This window comes from Eschrichtius robustus, chromosome 10 (genome assembly GCF_028021215.1).
Source record: "Eschrichtius robustus isolate mEscRob2 chromosome 10, mEscRob2.pri, whole genome shotgun sequence".
NCBI lineage: Eukaryota > Metazoa > Chordata > Mammalia > Artiodactyla > Eschrichtiidae > Eschrichtius > Eschrichtius robustus.
The window spans coordinates 46,951,430-46,971,808 of NC_090833.1; the positions used below are offsets into that span (position 1 = coordinate 46,951,430).

General features: G+C 35.8%; 1 protein-coding gene across 1 annotated transcript in view; it reads left to right on the plus strand.

Moving 5' to 3' along the window:
• ALDH1A1 (aldehyde dehydrogenase 1 family member A1) overlaps positions 1–19,008 on the plus strand; it is a 55,481-nt gene extending 36,473 nt beyond the window's left edge. The window contains exons 8-13 of the mRNA XM_068552732.1: positions 3,435–3,537; positions 5,115–5,299; positions 8,152–8,316; positions 11,623–11,780; positions 13,631–13,705; positions 18,404–19,008. Of these exons, the coding sequence (XP_068408833.1) occupies positions 3,435–3,537; positions 5,115–5,299; positions 8,152–8,316; positions 11,623–11,780; positions 13,631–13,705; positions 18,404–18,476 (759 nt within the window). The 3' untranslated portion in view covers positions 18,477–19,008. The remainder of the gene's footprint in view (positions 1–3,434; positions 3,538–5,114; positions 5,300–8,151; positions 8,317–11,622; positions 11,781–13,630; positions 13,706–18,403) is intronic.
• The last annotated feature ends 1,371 nt before the right edge of the window (positions 19,009–20,379 follow it).

Below are 20,379 nucleotides of genomic sequence, written 5' to 3' on the forward strand. Positions count from 1 at the left end.
TGCCATCTCTGCATCACTGCCTGTTTGTCTTGGCTCATCCCTGAAACCCTACAGCACTTTAGGGGTACTTTACCTGCCCCCTCCCCCAAAACACTTTGATATGAGAAGACTAGGAAACATCTAGGTTCAAATTCTAAGTCTACCCCGCCTAGCAGTATGTCTTCCAAAAGTTAAGTATCCTTACTAAACTTGATTTTCTTCCCATGTAAAATGGGAATAATAATATCTACTTTATTGACTTGTACCGAATAAAACTGAATAAGCTAATGAGTAGTAAAACATTTAGCATCCTACAGAGTAGTCACTAAATGGCATGATTATTGTGTGTTCTAGAGTCATTTCCATTCTCTTGTTCCTTCCCTCACTCTTTAATTTCTCACACTAGTTCATAAGGTGTGAGGGAAGAGGTCCCTTCTCCACATAATATTTCTTCATCGCTGCCCCATCACTTCCTGATTACTCCATGCATCTTTTCATTCCCGCAGGCTTTTGCTCATGCGTGGCCACGCCTACTATAATGCGGCTCCCATCACATGCCCTCTATGGCTTTCTCCGCAGTCCCAGGAGCATCCTGAATTTAAAAACTTTCCATCTGTGCCCCCATTGTCCCTGATACATAATTATGATAGCACGTGCTCCTTGCTTTGTTATGTATCTCTCTCCCTTTTGCTGACTATCCTCAAAGACTATCTTATTCGTTCTCATCTCCAGAAACCAGTACAGTAACTACTTCTGATTGAGTATTAAAGAATTAAGTGTGACTAAGATGATTTTAGAAGGCACACAGAAAAATCAGTCTTTCTGGGTCCTCTTTTAGCTTCAAGTTCGTTGCTCTGCAGATAGTAGTGACTTTGCCAAATGCCATGAAAGAGGCAAACCATGTATTTTATGTTTTTGTGGTTCATTGTAGCAGTCACGCTCATTATAAAAATGTTTCTGGCAAGGTAAGAATTTTAATGTCCCATTAGATTCATTTAAAACAGAATCCAACCCACGTTGTGCAGGATGTGCTAAGTTAGAACATTTTTATGAGCATTTGCTACTTCTGCCCCACAAGGGCAACGCCATAATATCATGGAACATACTTTTTACCATAGTCTAAATAGTGCTTATCCTCTCTTCATTGTAGACCTTTTTGAGAAAAAAATGACATTTTACTTTTTTCCAAGTGAGGGAACAGAATCATGGGGCAAAAACTTATGTTTCCTTATTTTGACTTTAGCTACACCTTTGGGAAAACTCAAACAAACCTTTTATTTGCCATCTGAAATTGCACAAAGTAAAAGTGTAACCTTTCTTTCTCACTCATACTTCTAACCATTCTTCATGCTAGTTCTTTTGACATTTGTAGCTTTTAGAAAAATGCCTCTGATCTTACTCCCTTCCCCAAGACAAAAATTATCTGCTTTAATAAAGTTTCTCCAGCAAATCTTTCTAAGCTAAAAACAAAAATAAAAAACAAAAAAAACCCTCCAAAAACCCTCAGAAAATAAAAGAAAGATGCAGAGAAAGAATTTGGAGAATTCAAAGGGAGAAAGGCAAAGATTATTGTCTAGAAAATACAAAATTCTTAATCACCTCAACTGAAAACTCAATTTGGGGCTTCCCTCGTGGCGCAGTGGTTGAGAATCTGCCTGCTAATGCAGGGGACACGGGTTCGAGCCCTGGTCTGGGAAGATCCCACATGTCGCGGAGCAACTAGGCCTGTGAGCCACAACTACTGAGCCCGCGCGTCTGGAGCCTGTGCTCCGCAACAAGAGAGGCCGCGATAGTGAGAGGCCCGCGCACCGCGATGAAGAGTGGCCCCCGCTTGCCGCAACTAGAGAAAGCCCTTGCACAGAAACGAAGGCCCAACACAGCCAAAAATAAATAAATAAATAATTTTTTTTTTTTTTAACTGCCAACTTTAAAAAAAAAAAAAAAAGAAAACTCAATTTTTGAAAGTGGTCATAAGAAATATGTTGTGGAACCAAAACGGGATATAAGAGAAGTTTCAAACACGGTTTCTCCATTGCCAGTCTACTTTTAGTTTATTTTTATTAACCTTCATTTAAGGGTTTGATTTAGTGCATGAAGGTTTTAAATAAGATGAAAACATTAGCAGATTAATTAATGCTCTACTCTGTAATGCACAGTAGGAGTCGGTTCAACAGTCAAAATTTAAACACACATTCCGCAAGTGTCTACTTAACTTTTATTCAGTTGAGATAGAAACTTTTTCTTAAAATCTGATGTGTTGAGGAAGAAAAGAAATCCATAGAATAGAAGAAGCAAGATAAAATGAATCATCTTGTAAAAAGAAAAGCAAAGATCCTTTTAGTGTACTAAGACTTCAATAAAAAGTAATAAGGAAGAAATAGTTATATTAAAGAAAGAAAGAAAGAAAGAAGAAATAATTATAAAACAGGCCAGATTTTAGAAATGAGAAAAATATAAAGAACTGCAGAAACTAATCTTCATATGAAGTGATCCATAAAGAAAAAAAATGAAAACTTTTTCTCTGAAGAGAGGCCACTAGCATTAGTAAGAAAAAAAAACAAAACAAAACAGTAGGATTCCAGCTAACTGAAGTAGCAGCACAGAACACAGACCCAATTTCTTTCTCCTAACTCCACTGTTCAAAGGTGTGGAGGACAGCGTGAGAAAGAGGGAAAGTGAGAGCGAGAGACATGGGAGAGAGGGGATATCAGTTAATCAATAGTTAAGTGAGCTCACTCTGACAGATAGTGCTGAGAAAAGGTATGCAATGATAGGACATTGTCACTACTACCAGGGAGGCCACATCTGTTTGGGAAATTGATATTTATACGTATAATATAATCCAAGAGAAACTCTGAAACGAGTCCTCATGAGGGCACTTGTTGGAGATCAGAGAAAGAAAGGGTCATGTTCACCTTGAGTCATCATAGATGGCTTCAAAGAGGAGCTAAGATATGAGCTGGACCCTAAAGAAGGGTAGGATTGGAGGCAGTCCAAGTCGGGGTAAGACCTTTGGGTCTCATTATAAGTGAGAAGCAGAGAGAGATTCAAGGCTGGTACATACGCCACCTTGTCTGGATAGAATTTTCTGGATTTCAACAGAGGGATGAAAAGTCAAAATAGATAAATTATGGTTGGATCATGATATGTCAGACTGATCAGAAGAAAGATGAAGTTCTGATAAAAATGAAAAATAACCTGTCTAGCCATGTACATCAAGATCATGTACATCAAGATCAGCTATCACGTTCAATAGATCTGTTTTCATGATCCATCATATGTTTATGCTTGGATGGAGGAGTCTTTGGTATCTGAAAGTGCCAAATCTGGGAAAATGCCATTTCTCCCTAATGAAACGTAACTGTGGCACAAACATCGTATAAATTTAAATTGCTAAAGAAACCTGCCTTCATGAGAGCAGATTAAGCCTCCTCCTTTGAAATGCTCCATTTCAGGTTGGCAAAATGATCAAAGAAGCTGCTGGGAAAAGCAATCTGAAGAGGGTGACCCTGGAACTCGGAGGAAAAAGTCCCTGCATTGTGTTTGCTGATGCCGACCGTGAGTAAAAGCCACTCTGCTCGCTTCTCACCCTTCTCCTTCTTGGTGTCTGGTAGTGCCATACAGTGAAGGGTTTGCTTCTAACGTCAAAGTGTAAGGCATTAACCAGAGTCCAAAATTACTCTTGAAAATCTCTTAAATTGTCCTAAAGTTATAACGCCTAGATAAGTCCAACACAGACACAATTTCTCGGTTTGGAATAGATTGCTATTTTCTCAGCTGAACTCTAGAGAAACTAACTATTTTGCATTTAGGGGCCATAATGTATATTCTTAATTCCATACCTTTAAATATTAGCATCACCTTAAGCATGGTGAGATACCCTCAGATACGCTGGACTGAGACCAGCTGGAGAGACAGCAAGTTGCACATTTGTCGTCTCCCTTCTCTCTGGGTCACACGCTCATTGAATAAAATGGCCAGAGGAAAAGGATGCCTACTATTTAAGTAATTTCTCTCATTTTTTTCTAGCAGGTGTAGTTGAATTTATATATATTAAATCTCTAATTATGATGTGACTCCATTATACAATATCCTAGGTTCATCCTGATTATATTATCAAGTGGAATCCCACAATTATTTCCAGCAGAAAAACAAGGTCAAACATTCATCTGTCTCTTTAAGAGCTGCGTTATTGGTCTGAGGCAAGCAACACAGATGACTTATGTTGTTATTGTGATCTTACCTGAAACTTTTTAGAGCACACTATCTTATACATTCTACAGACATGACAAGATTTCTGATTTTACCAAATCTTCCTGTAAACTGCTTTCACTACAGCTAAGCGGATGTGATTAGTTCACAAAATAGAGATAACAATATCCAATTGCTACAATGTTAAATTAAACCTTCTGCATTTAGAAAATTAAAATGCAAAGAAAACTTTCTTCTGGTTGTTTAGGATATACTAATGAAGCAAACTATTTCCTCTTTTTAAGACCCCCACGCAACCATCTCAAATAAACAGATAAGAAGAATTTACAGGCATATATGAAATAACATGGCACACTTTACATAAATTTGGAAAAAATTTTTCATAGAATAGGGTTGTAAGGTGGGTGGGCAATTCTGAATATTAGTTGTTTGGGGGTTTTGGGGGGTTTTATGGGTTTTTTTGTTTTCAGAAATCACTTTTTCTATTGATTAGGGTATCTAAGAATGTTTTTAAATTCTTATTTAATGTAATGGATATTTTATATTTTCTTTGTCATTAGTTAAAACCTGAGGCCTGAAAGAAATATTCACAGTCGTCTAATTATAAATGGAGATATTTATAAAAATCACTTGCAGTGAGATCTGATCTTAGGATAGTTTCCACATTCTTGGAATTGCGCATATTAAAGTTGTATTAATAACCACTATTATTTCAGAGTCTACTATTTTTACTATCATTTTAGTAGCAAATAAAGGATCAGAAAGGTTAATGTGTCACCTGGCTGATGAGGTAGAATATACTGAATCTATGACTATATGACTCCTGATTTTTTTATACCACCATATCACCTCTGAGAAAGATGTATAAAAATATATAATCTTTAGAAAACATCTCTTCTTTAACATGAATGTCTTCTTTGCAGTGGACAGTGCTGTTGCATTTGCACACCACGGGGTATTCTACCACCAGGGCCAATGTTGTATAGCTGCATCCCGGCTCTTTGTAGAAGAATCCATTTATGATGAGTTTGTTCGAAAGAGTGTTGAGCAGGCTAGAAAGTATGTTCTTGGAAATCCTCTAACCCCAGGCGTCAGTCAAGGCCCTCAGGTGAGTGTAAAATAGACGGAACAGCGTTCACCAGGCACAAGAATAAAGTATCTTCTCTAGACCTGGTTTTACTTGAATACGATTACTTCCCATTCACATATCTTCCCAGATGACAATACTGTATCAGTTTGGTGATTAAAAAGATAATGAATCTAACTCCCAAAGGTAAAGAAAGTATCCTGGTTTTGTGTTGCCCGGTTATCACATCCAGAAACAGTTGAAGAGATATGCTGGAAATTAAAGATGTGAGGAAAAACAACGAATGCTGTAAATTTGTTTTCCTCAATCTGTACACCTCTGAATCCCTATTTACAGTTCCTATCCACTTGGAAGTTCTTATACAATCCTATCATTTATTCTTTCCTCAGCATCAATCCTTTTTCTCGGCTTCCATCCCCAGATACAGGCAGCTGGCACACCTCTATAAATTCTCTCCAAAGTCTTTAGTTACTCTGACCTTCTAAAGATAGCATGAGTGTCCTAAAAAGTCCCGAGTTCCTGGCTTTGTGGCAAACTTCCCATTTTAGTTGTTAAAGCTCAGTTATCCCCTAGGGTTCCCATTTTCTTCTGTCTGCTTAGAACCATTGTCAACGAGAGTGTCTCTCTTATCCAAAGCTCACCCTTCCCTCTTCGTTACACAGTTCTCTGTTCATTGTCTGCTTTCAAGCTCCTGGACCTTTGGTTCTAAATTTACTCCTGCCCTTTGAGGTCTTGATCCAGAGCAGAGTTTCTACCTGATCTCATAGAGCTTACAGTCTAGAAAGTTAAAAGGCTGTCTTGGATTTTCCTGCTCAGGCCAAGATACCCAAGTAAGAAAATTTTAGGACTTAGCAATACCAAATATTGAAATCTAAAAGCCCTAAAATAACTTAACTGGTAAATGAAGTAAAACGTTTTGTTAAGTCTAATCTTGTTATATTTTGTATTTATCTTTGTGTTTAGTAACTACATAGAAGTAGTTGCTAATTTTGATCATATTGGGTAACTTTCCAAATGGATGCCAAGACACGTATTAAATTCAATTTTGACTTGGTCTCCCATTCTAAAAAAGGATGGGATTCTAAGGTTTTAGCTGTGATTGTTTCTTTCTCTAAATATCAATCTGTCTATTTATCTATCTATGTAAAAGTAAACACGTTTCCCATTTGCGATACACATCTATCAAACAGACATAAGATAGATGATATATAGATAGCTTGATAGATAGATAGATAAAAAGAAATATATATGTGAAGAGGAGAGAAAAGAAGAAGAGAGAGGAAGGGAAGAGAAGACACTTAATATTAAACATTGTTGGGCAATATTTTCCCCCATCAGGGGATCTGCACAATTCAACCGGAGGCTCAAAAATTGAGCTAGAACACTTCATTTTAAGAAAATTTCCATTCATAGGGTTCTTAAGTAAATAATCCAGTAATCTAACTACTTAACATAATAATTTAAACTTTATAAGTGAAAACATTTTTGTCACAGGTTGCACTGAATAAGTAGAAAAAGTAGATATGTTGGGACTTTGAGGAGTAAAAGACCGAAAAGCCCCTGAAGCTTCTTTACCCTTTGAAATACTCATTTGTTGTTATAAGAAAGAGCTTATGGAAAGAGACACTCATTTACTAAGCTTTAATATATATCCTAATTTATAATATAAAATTATATATATATGTGGATATCATAACTTCTTTTTCAAATGAAAATACTGATTATTTCCAACTTTTTAAGGAAATGTATATTTTGGTCTTTGAAATCAGATTGGAAAAGGACTTTACCAAGGAAGAATTTGTTATATGTGTAAATAGTATTTAATCTAATTGGATATGGAGCTGGACTGTGTGCAGTGAGAACTTTGAAAACTTTTCCTGGGATTTAGAAGATAGGGGAGATTGCAGAGTCAAAGAGGACGATAAAGAACAACAGTTTTTAAGTAGTCAGAAGAGTCAAGGCAAATTGACAAGAGGCTCACACCTTAACTCCAGGATCTCCAATGTTTTTCCTTTAAAACCTAACCCTAGCCACATCTGAGACAAGGCAGTCTTCACCAGTGGTTTGGAGTCCAAGAATCACCCAATCCTTCAACCCCCCCAAATAGGGACTGAGGCAACAGGTAGTCCCAATTCCAGTGCATGGAGGAGAGGTATGGACTCCTGATGTTCCCAGCTAGAACTCTGTAGTCATTCTTTTCCTTGTAAAAATAAACCATTTAAGTTCTGTAGTTCTTGTAATATATTTAGATGTGGTCCATTTAACAAAGCAGGTTGGCAACAATCAGGACAGGTCAGAAATTAGAACCAGACCTACTCACTGCCCCAGGGGGACCTAAACTGGGTGGGATAACCAGGCTGTGGTCAGCATGGACCCTGCCACAAGGGGATGGTCAGGATGAAGAGAAGCAGAGGTCGAGGAATCTTCCTAAAGTCACAAAGCATCTGCTTTCCAACTGCCATGTCTAATTAACCCAGTATCAAAGTTTTCTTTTTCTTCTTTCACCTTTTAATTTCATTTAGGATTACAGTTTCCAGGTAAGTGTGGTTGATGATTAACAGACATTTCTTCCTGTAAATAAATGACAGGTGTGTGAAAAGGTTTACACATGTCTGCAGTGCCAATACACTTCTCTTACATGGCTGTGAAACAAACACTAAATACAAATATTTATCTTCAAGGTTTCTTTCCAGAAAAGTCTTGAGATAAAATATACCCAACAATAAATCTGAGCCTCTGTCAGCTGTTTTGGTTGAATATTTAACTTAATGACAATAGCCTAGCATTTTGAAACCTTTATTTACAGGCGGGGCAAAGTATTATCTTTACGAGTTGCTATTTTTTTTCCTTTTCATGTGATATTTTTCAAATAGATTGATAAGGAACAATATGAAAAAATACTTGACCTCATTGAAAGTGGGAAGAAGGAAGGGGCCAAACTGGAGTGTGGCGGAGGTCCATGGGGGAATAAAGGCTACTTTATCCAGCCCACGGTTTTCTCTAATGTTACTGATGAGATGCGCATTGCCAAAGAGGAGGTAAATGGTTTCATTCTGTTCTGTTCCCTTTGTTGCCATATTTTGTCTGTGTGGATGTATACAAAGTATTCCTGTAACATTCTCAGCTCTTTGAACACCTTTTCCAATAAATGTTACTTTTCATTTCTAATACTGATAAAGGATTAATTTATTTTTTATTAAGACTAAAAATAGTCAGGAATTCATTGGGCAGGCCAAGAACCTCCAGTCCACTGCAGATCAGGATGCTTAACAATTTCTAGGTGCTTCCTTCACAGACTTAAAGTAATAGAAAATACAAGTCCATGTTCATTGTTGCTTTTTCTCCTTTGGAAATAATATATTTGAAAATAATTGGAAAAGAATAAAGTGATATGCCGTTTTTTAAAATTAAACTCCTTATTTTGAGATAATTGTAGATTCAGTTGCCATTGTGAGAATATAGAAAGATCCCATGTACTCTTTATCCAGTTTGCATCATTGGTAACATCTTACAAAACTATAATATATCACAGCAAGTATGTTAATATTGATACAGTCAAGACACTGAACATTTCATCACCACGTGAATCTCTCATGTTTCCCTTTAATAGCCAAAACTATTATCCTTCCTACATCATCCCATCCTCAACCCTTGGCTTTCTCTTAACCACTAATCTCTTCTTTATTTCTGTAATTTTGTCATTTCAAGAATGTTACGTAAGTGGATTCATACTTCATGCAGTCTTTTGGGATTAGCTTTTTTTCACTCAGCGTAATTCTCTATAGATTCATCGAGGTTGTTGCATGTAAGGATAGTTTGTTCCTGTTTATTGATGAGTAGTATTTCATAGCATGGGTGCACCATAGTTTGTTTAACCATTCACCCTTTGAAGAACTTTGGGTTGTTTCCAGTTTGGGGCTACTTTTAATAATGCTGTTATAAACATCAGTATACAGGTTTTTTGTGTGAACGTAAGTCTTCATTTCTCTGGGATAAGTGCCCAGGAGTATAATCCTAGGTCATATGGTAGATGCAACTTTTTAAGAAATTGCCAAACTGTTTTCCAGAGTGGCTGAACGATTTCACATTCCCCTTAGCAATGTATGAATGATCCTAATTTCTTTGCATCCTTGCTAACATTTGTTGTGACTATTTTTTATTTTAGCCATTCTGATAGGTGTGATAGCTCACTGAGGTTTAAATTTGCATTTCCTTAGTGGCTAGTGATATTGAACATCTTTAATGAGCTTATTTGCCATCTGATAACTTCCTTGATGAAATGTCTCTTCATTTCTTTTGCTCATGTTCTAATTGGATTGTGTGCTATTTACTGTTGAGCTTCGAGAGCCCCTTATACATTCTTGATACTGATATTTTTTTGGATGTGTGGTTCACAAATATTTTCTCCCAGGCTGTAGCTTGTCTTTTCATCTTCTTTACCAGGGTCTTTCTCAGAACAGAAGTTTTTAATTTTAAGGAAGTCCAATTTATCCATTTTTCTTTTTATGGATAGTATTTTTGGTGTCAACTCTATGAACTACTCTTTGTTTACTCCTAAATCCAAAAAAACTTTTTTCTGTGTAATTTTTTTATTCTTTCTGAAAGCTTTATAGTCTATGTTTTACATTTAAGTCTATGATCCATTTTAGGTTAATTTTTATACAAGGTGTGAGATTTAAGTCAAGGTTGTTTGTTCGTTTGTTTTTGCCTATATGTTCAATTGCTTCAGCATCATTTGTTGAAAAGGTGTTTTTCTTCCATTCCATTACTTTTGCGACTGTGAAAGTTCAGTTGTGCATATTTGTGTGTGTATCAATTTCTGGGTTCTCTACTCTTCAATTGATCTATGTGTCTATTTCTCTACCTATACTCTCTTTTTTAATTTATTTACTTTTATTGAAGTATAGTTGATTTACAATGTTGTGTTAGCTTCAGGTGTACAGCAAAGTGATTCATATATATATGAATATATATATATATATATATATATATATATTTTTTTTTTTTTTTTCCTTTTCAGATTCTTTTCCCTTATAGGTTATTACAAAATATTGAGTATACTCTTTTGATTTTGGTAGCTGTATGATAAGTCTTGAAATCGGAAAGACTGTGTCCTCTCACTTTATTCTTCTTTTTCCAAATTGTTTTATCTAAGCTAATTCCTTTGCTTTTCCATATAAATTTTAGAATAACCTTGTCCATATATACTAAAAAATCTTGCTGGAATTTTGAGAGGAGTTGTGTTAAAATTGTGTATATATCAATTTGGGGAGAATTAATGTTTTTATTGTGTTAAATCTTCCAGTTATTGAATATAGTAGATCTCTCCATTTATTTATATCTCCCTTTATTTCTTTCATTAGCATTTTGTAATTTCTGGTAACAAGTCCTATATGTGTTTTACTGGATTTATACCTAAGTATTTTTTGAGTGATTGTAAATGGTATTTCTGATTTCAGTATGCACATGTTCATTGCTAGTATATACAAGTATATTTGATTTTTGTATATTTTCTTGCATCCTGTGACATCACTGAACTCAGGTACTCTAGAAGATTTTTGGATATTCCTTGGGAATTTATATGTAGACAATCATGTCATCTACAAATAGGGACAATTTTATTCCTTTGTTTCTAATCTATATGCCTTTTATTTCCTTTTCTTGCCTTTTTCACTTGCTAGAAATCCAGCACTATGTTGAATAAGAGTAGTAAAAGTGGGCATCTTGCTTTGCTCTCTATCTTAGGGGAAAAGCATTCAGTATCATATCATTGAGTATGATGTTAACTGTAAGATTTTTCATAACTGCCTTTGATCAGGTTCAGAATGCCTTTCTATTTTTAATCTGCTGAGGGGGAAAGGAGGTTGGATTTTTGTCAAATGCTTTTTCTGCATCAATTGAGATGATTATGTGATATCCTTCATTTTCCTTCATTCTATTAATATGATGTATTATATTGATTGATTTTTGAATACTGAACCAGCCTTGCATCTCTAGAATGAACCTCACTTGGTGATGGTGTACAATTCTTTGTAGGTATTGCTGAACACTATTTGCTAATATTTTTTAGGAATATTTGCTGTAGTTGATATTGGTCTGTGGTTTAAGGGATATTGGTCTGCAGTTTTGATTGTTTTTATTGATAATAAAAAGACATTTAGTGATTGCTCACTGTGTGCCAAGTACCTTATAGTTAATATAAAACATAAGTATATTTACATGAAATATAATAAATATAAATATTTTATTTATATATTAGATTTATATTTATAACTATAATACAAAATAAATATTTAGTTGTAACCTATTACTTTGATTTATTTCATTCATTTCTTGTGGTATAGATATTTGGACCAGTGCAGCAAATCATGAAGTTTAAATCTTTAGATGATGTAATCAAGAGAGCAAACAATACTTTCTATGGCTTATCAGCAGGAATTTTTACCAAAGACATTGATAAAGCCATCACAGTCTCCTCTGCTCTGCAGGCCGGGACAGTGTGGTAAGTCAAACCTATGCAATATCACCTTTTCAATGTTAACCACATTAACAGGCTACTTTGAATTTTTTCTGACTTTGATTTTTTATTTGGAATCACATGGCCTGCTGCTTGAAAATAAAACAAACAAACAAACAAAAATCCTGCTGTATTGGAAGAACTTTAGAAGAGCATAGAAGATAGATAGATAGATAGATATAGCATATATATATATATATATATACACATATCTATATCTATCTATCTATATATATATATACACACACACACATATATATATTTAACTCTATCCAGCCTTTTGAAATTACTTGCCCAAAATATTCTATTGATGTTTGGCTAATACAATAAGTATTATTATTATAAATAATTTCTAGGCACTTGGCACTATGCTACACACAAGGGAGATAGAAGTTCTGTTTAATCAAGATAATCAGATAGTAAGACAGTATTTATTCAGTGCCCTTATGTATACAAGCATTTAGTTCTTACATGAGCTTTTTACTCTGGGATTATTAGAGATGTCTGAAGGTCTTAAATTGTAAGAACATATTGCCTTTTGAGGAGCATGTCTGTTTTATTTTTGACCCGGTTTATATCTCTGATGTTTACACTTTAATTTAGAGTATATAAGTGCCAAGGCTATGCCTCTCAAACTGTCACATCCCCTGCCCAGCCCCCCGTCTCTGGACCGCCTTGTTAGTAATTTTTGATCCATCAGACCTCACTTTGTCCCCTCAGTCCCAGCAACAGCCCAAGATTATTTTCTTCCCGATAATGTCACAACCAAATCCACTGGACGTTGAAAAGTATTTATCCTTGAGAGACAGCCAAGAAATCCTTGCCCCTCTTGATAGCTCTAGAATCATTTTTCTTAAGCAAAGGGACATTCATGATTTAGTCAGTATGCACTCTACGCTAAGCACCACGTGGCAGTCTTCACATTCATTATCTCATGTTACCTTACTACAACTGTTAATTGGTATGGCGAATTTACTGACGGAAAAACAGAAGCTTAGTGAGGCTGCATAATTGATCGAGATCATGCAATAAATGACAGCTGAGATTCAGACCTATTTCAGACTCTAAAGCAGTGATTCTCAACCCTGGCTGTACAGTAGAGTTGTCTGGGGAGCTTTAAAAATATCTACACTGATTTGGGTGGAGGCGGGTGTACATCAAACCCACCAATTATATCAGTTTCTGTGACTGAGTCTGGATGTAGGTCTTTTAATTTTTTAAAATTCTAATTATTCATGTTTTTATAATTATATGTTCATAAAAGCATTTTGAAACATTTTTTAAAATATGGCAAGGGATAAGCAAATTAATAATGAAATCGAACTCCTGTCAAGGCCTCTGTTTAAGCAATTTTTGAATTAATTAATGAAAAAAGTGAACTAAGTAATATGAGACATATTACAATTATAAAAGAAAATTAATTCTAGCCTGTTAAGTACACAATCCACAAGAGAACTACAAAGCTTACTGAGTATAGGCAGTAAAGAACACCCATCCAACAAATTCGTCTCTCACAGACCATATCCTTCCTCTTATGGTACGTTGGGTATTCTGTCTTTTATAAGTCAAGCTATAACTTCTCAGGGACATGATGTACTGCCAAAATGGCTATCCACACATGGAGTTGGACCATTTTTTTAAAATTCCTAGGCAGTATATATACATATACTTATACTCCTGCATTCTAATTTATGGTGCTACTTTTGTTCAAAAATGACTATGTAATACTAAAATTAATGGAGTTGTTAAAGAACTCTCTGAATTTCAAAAATTCCAAATTTAGGAGTTATTTCATAGGTTAAGTATGACCTATAACGTACTTATTTTCTTTTCAGGGTTAACTGCTATAGTGTGGTATCTGCCCAGTGCCCCTTTGGTGGATTCAAGATGTCTGGAAATGGTCGAGAACTGTAAGAATAACTTTCATTAAGATAAACACTTATCTTGATAAAAATGGTTCTCACTCTCAAGGAATTAATCCTTAGTTACTGCTCAGATTAAAACCTGCCTCTGTTCTTTCCTGGAGATTAATACTGTCAAACAGCTTTTTAAATGCTGGATTTACCCCCAAAAGTGCAAAAAGGTGATGGCAGAGGGAAATACAATTTATTAAACTCTTACAATTCACAAGGGATCATACTAAGCACTTTACATTGGTTACTGAAATATTGCCTACTTTTAGAATTGTTTGCTGTATACATGAATGTAATATATTTGGGAAACATTTCCAGAAAGGAGGTGGAAACTACAAATTGGTGATTGTAAGAAGTGTGCAAATATAAAAACAGTTTAGCTATTTGAATATGCCTCTTACATAAGTAAATTAGGTGTCTTTATATCAAAAAACTTTTCAGTGTAGGAGTAATAATTCTCATTTGTTGTAATATTTTTGATGTAGACTCCAAAATAACCTGAATGAGTTATTTTTGGTACTAAAATCTAAACTGAAAGAAAAATTTAACTAAGGAAAACATGTTTTATAGTTATGACTAGATTGAGGACATATCTATTATACAAATGCATTTATGAGCCTTCAGTTGCTTTTCAAACCAGGAAATACTGACTTTTTAAAAACGTGCACATACATATTTACACACAGAAAGTAGTGGCAATGTGTTTGGTCAATTTTGTTCAAGCACTTTTAACCATTTTATTTCTTAAAATTTTCTCATATTTATCAATAAATTTAAAAAATCATCAGGAAAAGACACATTATATTCAAACCTTATGGAATCAAACATAGTAAAGCTGCTCATTTTGTAAACAGCAAGTAAAAGTGAGTCTCAGCTTCTAAAGGTCATGAGTGCCTTAAAGAGCCAGGTACTTGTCATTTAAATAAATCAGCAAAATCACAATGAAACAACTACCACTGGGGAGTCAGTGAAAAGAGGGCATGTTAAAATGATCCATCCTCCTTCTCAATATACTTTCATTAAGTAGTTACTATGTATATGAGGTCCTAGGAGCCCCAGAAACACGGTACCACATCCCACCTTCCATATAATCGTGGTGGCAGGAGGAACATGTAAAAATATAGAGAGAGCAAAATAACCAACACACCCTATGAAATAAATAGCAACAGACTGGGAGTCCGTGCCTCGTGAAGGTAGAGAAGCAGTTAAAATGCAGAGCGCAGTATCGGAGGACGGAAAATCTGGGCACCACCAGACTATAACATTCATGTCACCTCGCTAACTCTCACTGTTTCCATCTGTCAGACAAGCTCAGCATTTGTGGTGGGGATAGGAGTGGGAGAAGAAAGTAAAAGGTCTATGAGCTCCTTTCCATGCTTGAGGTTCTGTGGTTCTAACCCCGGTGAAAATGCAATGGGTAAAAACTTAAAGACCGTTGATAGAACAAGAGAAGACCTAACAGAAAAGGTAGGACTTGATCTAGGGCATGTAACAAGTGTAGGATGTTAGGAAGCAGAGAAGAGGGCATTCTTGAAGGAATGTTCCATGTGGCATGTTGAGGGGTTAGTGAATTTGCCTGACAGGGGGGGATTTATGGGGGTGAGAAGTGTGATTTCAGAGTTAAATAGGATACAGATTAAGAGGTCTTGAATTCAAGAAAATCGGCTTACATATATTAGTGGAGCAGGGAAAGCGATGGATAGCTTTAGAATGTTGCTGGAGAGGTGGAGTGGGCAAAAGATCAATTTGTCAAAGGTGCACACGGCATAGTAAACATAACTGGAGACTAACCAGCCGCCTGTGAACTCTGACTCCACCACTTGCTAGCCACACAGTCTAGTTCAAGTTGCCTAACTTCTGAGCGTCTGTTTTCTCCTATTTAAAAGGGAAATGTTAACATTCCTCTTAAGATGGTTGTGAGAGTTAGGAAACATACTACGCCTTCATTCCCTAGCACCGTATCTGTCACAAAGCGGGGACTCAACAAATGGTTTCATCCTTCCCTAGCTCCTTGTCTTTATAATATCTATTATTGGCGAGTCCCTTGGCAGCACTAATTACTTTGTACAAAGAGATATAACAAAAGTTAGATTATTTTGAAGGTCAGATTACTGCTGGCCCAGCTATCTAATACACTTCCCTAGGAATGTCAAAGATCAAATAATCAGAAGGGATGAAATAATTAAAGTAGACGAAACATATCAATTTTGCTAAATACAATTTAGTCAAGCTTTATGTTCGAGACATATGGAAAGCAAATAAGAGGGGGATGAAAACAAGAATCAACCATCAGTAATTTCTTAAAAATCTGGACTGTGGGTATAGATAACTTGCTTCTTTGAAATACAAAGGAAAAAGTTATACTGTAATTTTTACTTCAAAACTTCCAGCTGAGGATGCCAGTGTTGATGTCTATCTGAAACCAAATTCGGCAAATTTAATAAATAAGTCATTTGCTGCAAGATGTTTAAAGAGAATGACTGAAGCAATAACCTCAAATGACTCCCAAGAGTTCAATTACAGTTTATCTTCAAAGATAGAAAGGTAGAATTGATCGGTTGGGAAGAGTTCTCAAAGAGCTAAAAATAGTAGTATGCACAGCCCAGTGTGGTGGTGGTGCTGAGTGCCCGAACCAGGATTTGCACCTCAGGTCATGGTGCTGGCCCTGCAATGAGTTAAATGGTAGGAATCCCTCTCTCCGTGTCATTGCACTAATCTTTACTTGGACTAACATAGGTCACTTGAGACTTTACTAGTATGCAGTTTCAAACTTAATTGGCTCTCAACACCTCACAAGATATTTCTTTCTTCCTGTCCCCTTCAGAAATGGGGAGAAATAAAGTGGTGTAAACTGGTGGGCTAACGTGAGTAGTTTTTGCTTGATTATATTTGCCAAACCAGTTCGGCAAACATTTCCTGTGCCTACTGAATTAGTGCCAGGCTCATTTCTGGATACAGGGTGAAAAACAGGCGTAACTTGTTACTAGCATCTTATTACTCCAGTGTGGACCCTGGATGAGAAGCATGGGTATCACGTAAAAGTATGTTGGAAACGCAGAGTCTCAGGCCTATCCCCAGACCTGCTGAAATAGAATCAGCATTTGCATCAGGTCCCAGGTGACTGGTACATTGACAGTTTTAGAAGCACAGAACCAATAACTCATAGGCTAGTGATATAAAGAGAAATATAAAGATGTTTTTGTGTTATATCATAGACATAGGAATTTGTGTACATCGGAACACTAAGAAGCAGGGCTTATTTCAGCTTGAGTAAGACAATTATCACACTTTGTACTCTCCTGAGAGTTTCAAGTGTCCGTGTAACCCAAAATACAATGGAAAGCCTGTTGGCAAAAATCATGGGTTAATATATCTAACTTTGTGAGATAAAATACTTACTAAAATATTATCCTTTAATGGGTTTCAGACAACTGAGGCTAAACCCTTTAATTACTTTGAAGAACATGCTCATTGAAGCTTTTAGAAGGTATTTTCAGAAGCTTAATGGCCCAAGAAAATAATCAGTGTAAGAGGATTAGGTTACCCGGGAGAAAAAGATGTCTTCTACATACCTGTCTACCTCACCAAAGGAGAGGGGTAGAAAAAGATCAAGATCTTTTTCCTCTGTAAGCCTACATGTGCATGAGTGTTATGATTTTAAGAGTACTCTTATGTACATGTAATTTAATCCTTTCATCAAAACCATATAGAGAATAATTTAGCCTAATCTTTTTAGTTATCTCTTTAATGAAGGGTAAATCACAGTCAGTTTCCAAAACTGGTAGGAGGTCTCAATAAACCTGATAACAAGATACCAGGATTTTAATTGATCGACTCAAGTTAATTCCTGATCATTTGGGTTGGATTTAAGAGTTATATAAGCAAATGACAGGGGTTGCATAAATAGAAAAATCCAACAACCACAAAAAGCCCAAAAGCCCTGAATTTTAGGCCAATGAACCCTCTCCCCTCTTAAAACAAAACAAAACAAAACAACCCCACCCCCAAATAAAAAGTTGTAACAGTTAAGGTTTTTGTTTTTTTGGTTTTGGGGGGGTTTTTGTTTTTGTTTTTGCCAAGAATCAAGACCAAAAGATATTATTAAAACTACAGCTAGAAAATATTTTGTTTTAAGCCATAGTAGGGCCAGTTAGAGTGAAAATAGAAGCCTGGTCATTTTTAGCCCCTTCCTCATCTCTGGACCAATTGGACATGGTAAATACACTAAACTGAGCTATACTTGAATGTATAGTTGTTCTATACTACTCAAGTGATTATAAATTACTACTTTTCCTCTGGTAATATAGCCATCTTATTTATTTGAACCTAAGCTAGATATGATAAAATTCTTGTTGGGCCGATTTGTGTGTGTGTGTGTTTGTGTGTGTGTGTGTTGAGCCCTTTCATAGTCAAGCAGAAAAAATGTCAAAAATGAACAATTTCTTTGAAAGTCTACTGAGGGTACATGATCATTTAAAAATGCAAAAAAATTATTTTAAAAATTTTCCCACAAGGGGATTTATATAAGACCAGATATCTTATGGTTGGCTAGCTACTGTTTGAAATGCTTCTGTACACAGAAAATATTTTCCATTGTCCCTAGCCAGATAAGCAGGAACAAACTTCGACTATCATTGACCATAGTATATTTGTACTGCTCTGCTAAATTCTGTTCATTTTTTCCCCTCTCTCTAGCGGAGAATATGGTCTCCATGAATACACAGAGGTCAAGACGGTCACAATCAAAATTTCTCAGAAGAACTCATAAACTACAAGAGTGCAGAGACGACTCCTCAACGGCTAAGCACCTCCTTCAGTGGCTAATATACCATAGTGGGTTTAAAATGCAAAATTGTTCTTTCTTTCAATTTTTAAACATGAGCTAATCATATTAGCATTAATACTACACATAGAAAACTTGATATGTAGCTTATTCTGAAGGAATCATCTGCCTTCTGATATGTGGCACCCAAGTCCTACCCATAATGAAAATGATGGATTTGGATGCAAGATCTCTCTAGCTCTGTAACAGTCATGTGCTTTTCTTTGTAGCTACTTGTCTAGGACAAACATTTTATGAACGAGGACCAGTTATCATTTAGCTTCTTTCCCTTGACCACCCCTTGAAGTACTTACCATACCTGTTAACTGCAGACTAGATGTGCTCTGTTCCCCATAGTTGTGAAGCCCTTGGAGTTTGTTGAAATGTTTCCTAGAATGTCATGTCTGCTTGTCAAATGAAGTAATGCCTGAAATACTTAGATGTAAACATAAAGCTTAATAAAAACAACCTTGCATGATTCTTGTTCAGTGTGAATTTTTTAAGTAGAGTCTTGGTTATGGTGATTTACTCTCCCTGTCACTCAAAAGCAGTGTTAAATTGAGCATAAAGATATATTTAAAAATAAAAGTCTAATCTACTTATTCTCAAATAGGTAAAGAAACAAATTTTATTTTCTGGAGGAATTCTTGCGATCAATAGCAAACATTTGAGATAGATGGCTTCAGTCCTTCAGCAAGCATTTATTGAGTTCCTACAAAGTTCTGGGCACTATGGTAGGTGTTGTAGAAAATAGGTGAATAGTGGATGGTCCATTATCCAAAATGCTTTAATATGTGGAGAACAAAGACACTGTCTGAAAAAAAAATGATGGCGCATATGATGGAAATGAGAATTCGAAGAACCATAAGATTATAGTAATATGCCAAAGGGTAGTGATACCAGTAACTGACGGACTTGGGAATGGCCTCATGAAGGAAGTTTGACTGGATATGAACCTTAATGATGAGCAGATTTGCAGTGAATAAAGAGGAAAGAAGTCCTACAAAATATTCCCTCTGGACATGTTCCATCAAAAAAAATTCTATATAATATTTCCCCCTGTTGGAGTTGCAGATTGCATATTGGCATAGTCTAAGTTCTGAGAAGTCCTACAAACTGTTTAGTTTTGTTTAATCGTTTTTTTTTCCCAAAATTTATTTAACCAGAGGCCTTGCCTTCCCCTCACCCTCATTTAATACCAGTTAACATTAAGAAACCCACATTGGAAGATGCTGTTCTTTGCAACGAGGTAGCGCTGAGTGTTCTGAGCAGAGATCTGGGGATCAAAGGGAAGCAGCTGGGAAAATGTCATCTGTAAAACTAACTGGACCATATTTACATATTTGTGCCCTAGACAAAGAGCCTCTTCTTGTTGCGCTCCCATGTGGGAAGTGACTTAAGCCCAAGTGTAATGGTTTTTATATATTACTATACATATTCTAAAACTGTTAGTTCAGCAGCTGAAAACTTAAGCCTAGTAATCTTTAGGATAACATTTTTTTTCAGATTCAGATTTTATATAAATGATTAAGTTTGTCATTTTACATTAACAGATTCGTTAGTGACACTGTTACTAGGACATTCTAATAGCTGTCATAGTCAAGTGCAACACTGTGTGAACGAATGAAATTTATTAGCTTCTTAGACCTGAAATAATTTCACCCCCAATTGCAAGAGCTTCTCTAACTTGTATGGGCCTATAAAATTTGCCATCTGGACTATCTTATGCAATTTGGGACATAATGACCATTTTGAAAACAGGAAGAATTAAAGTCTAGGGAGAACTGAAAGATGTTAGGACACTGAGAAAGGAAAAAAGCCAAATACAGAGGAAGGCTGTGTTTTCCAA